The sequence below is a fragment of the Ictalurus furcatus genome, chromosome 29, assembly GCF_023375685.1.
Source record: "Ictalurus furcatus strain D&B chromosome 29, Billie_1.0, whole genome shotgun sequence".
In the NCBI taxonomy this organism is placed as follows: domain Eukaryota; kingdom Metazoa; phylum Chordata; class Actinopteri; order Siluriformes; family Ictaluridae; genus Ictalurus; species Ictalurus furcatus.
In genome coordinates, this window is record NC_071283.1 from 3,212,843 (window position 1) to 3,215,342 (window position 2,500).

Below are 2,500 nucleotides of genomic sequence, written 5' to 3' on the forward strand. Positions count from 1 at the left end.
TAACTAGTGTGGATAGAGAGTAACTAGTGTGGATAGAGTGTAACTAGTGTGGATAGAGAGTAACTAGTGTGGATAGAGAGTAACTGGTGTGGATAGAGAGTAACCGGTGTGGATAGAGAGTAACTAGTGTGGATAGAGTGTAACTAGTGTGGATAGAGAGTCACTAGTGTGGATAGAGAGTCACTAGTGTGGATAGAGAGTCACTAGTATGGATAGTCACTAGTGTGGATAGAGAGTAACTAGTGTGGATAGAGAGTAACTAGTGTGGATAGAGTGTAACTAGTGTGGATAGAGTGTAACTAGTGTGGATAGAGAGTCACTAGTGTGGATAGAGTGTAACTAGTGTGGATAGAGAGTAACTAGTGTGGATAGAGAGTAACTAGTGTGGATAGAGTGTAACTAGTGTGGATAGAGAGTAACTAGTGTGGATAGAGAGTCACTAGTATGGATAGTCACTAGTGTGGATAGAGAGTCACTAGTGTGGATAGAGTGTAACTAGTGTGGATAGAGAGTAACTAGTGTGGATAGAGTGTAACTAGTGTGGATAGAGAGTAACTAGTGTGGATAGAGAGTAACTAGTGTGGATAGAGAGTAACTAGTGTGGATAGAGTGTAACTAGTGTGGATAGAGTGTAACTAGTGTGGATAGAGAGTAACTAGTGTGGATAGAGAGTAACTAGTGTGGATAGAGAGTAACCGGTGTGGATAGAGAGTAACTAGTGTGGATAGAGTGTAACTAGTGTGGATAGAGAGTAACTAGTGTGGATAGAGTGTAACTAGTGTGGATAGAGAGTAACTAGTGTGGATAGAGAGTAACCGGTGTGGATAGAGAGTAACCGGTGTGGATAGAGAGTAACTAGTGTGGATAGAGTGTCACTAGTGTGGATAGAGAGTAACTAGTGTGGATAGAGTGTAACTAGTGTGGATAGAGAGTAACTAGTGTGGATAGAGAGTAACTAGTGTGGATAGAGAGTAACTAGTGTGGATAGAGAGTAACTAGTGTGGATAGAGTGTAACTAGTGTGGATAGAGAGTAACTAGTGTGGATAGAGTGTAACTAGTGTGGATAGAGAGTCACTAGTGTGGATAGAGAGTAACCAGTGTGGATAGAGTGTAACTAGTGTGGATAGAGAGTAACTAGTGTGGATAGAGAGTAACCAGTGTGGATAGAGAGTAACTAGTGTGGATAGAGAGTCACTAGTGTGGATAGAGAGTCACTAGTATGGATAGTCACTAGTGTGGATAGAGAGTAACTAGTGTGGATAGAGAGTCACTAGTATGGATAGTCACTAGTGTGGATAGAGAGTAACTAGTGTGGATAGAGTGTAACTAGTGTGGATAGAGTGTAACTAGTGTGGATAGAGAGTAACTAGTGTGGATAGAGAGTAACCAGTGTGGATAGAGAGTGACTAGTGTGGATAGAGAGTGACTAGTTCTAATTCTGTGGGTGGGGAAAAAATGTTACTGCCTTCAATGTTATTTTTTTAACATTGAGACCGAGTTTAACTTTCCCCTCACAGATCTCTGGGATGGGTCTAAGCCTAAAACCCAGTGTGTGCATGTGTGTGTGTGCGTGTGTGTTTGTGTGTGTGTGTGTTACCTTGTGTCCGTGATGATGTTAAGCATGGCCGTGTAAAGATCCTCCTCGCTCATTTTCTTCCACTCCAGCATGATGCCCATGCCTTTGGCTTGCACCCGTGTCATGGTGTCGTAGTGATCGCCGAAGAGGGGCACTCCGACGACGGGCACGCCGTGGTACATGGCCTCGTAGATGCTGTTCAGGCCGCCGTGGCTCAGGAACGCCCTCGTGTTCTTGTGTCCTGAGAAACGGAGATAGAAATCTTATAACGCTTGTATTTCCTGTGTTTGTTCGGCGCCAGAAACTCATTATTTTCCCAAATGTCCACAGCAGACCCGGATTTGACTTGTAAATCAGCACTTTCGTTCGACTTGGGTGCAGCCGCGTTCAACACGCACATGTGCAGGTTGGCGACGGATCAAAGGAAACTCAAACAGAAAGCGTGTCAGTAAGGCATTGGGCTACTACAAGCTGCCAGAATGTACAAATATCCTGAACTGTACTTAAATATATTTTTTTATTCTCATAAAATTATTCAGTGCCGTGTATACAGGGGCGGAGTCATGCTGGAAATGACCACACCCATTAGGTCAGAGAACAGATATAATAGTGATATATTTTTATATACTGAAGCAAAAGAAGTTATCCAATACCGACTGGGCCTGTGTGAAAATGTATTTGCCCCCGTAGTTACTAATTCCCCAAATCTATGAAACTGCATTCATAACGGGGTTCAGATGGACTAGACGCAACCAGGCCTGATTACTGCAAACCCTGTTCAATCACATCAACACTTTAATAGAACGTTTTCAACAGCATGAAGTCGGTTAAAAGTCCTTACACAGTAACACGCTACGCTAAAGTTGAAAGAAATTCCAGAAAGGATGAGGAAGAAGGTGATTGAAATACATCAGTCTGGGAAG

The 2,500-nt window shown here is 43.0% G+C and overlaps 1 protein-coding gene across 3 annotated transcripts in view; it reads right to left on the reverse strand.

Annotated features, from left to right (window-relative positions):
• Positions 1-2,500, reverse strand: part of ugt8 (UDP glycosyltransferase 8) — a 35,765-nt gene that overhangs the window by 7,189 nt on the left and 26,076 nt on the right. For all 3 annotated transcript variants that reach the window (XM_053619167.1, XM_053619169.1, XM_053619168.1), the window contains one exon: positions 1,599-1,818. In XM_053619167.1, coding sequence (XP_053475142.1) covers positions 1,599-1,818 — 220 coding nt within the window. The remainder of the gene's footprint in view (positions 1-1,598; positions 1,819-2,500) is intronic.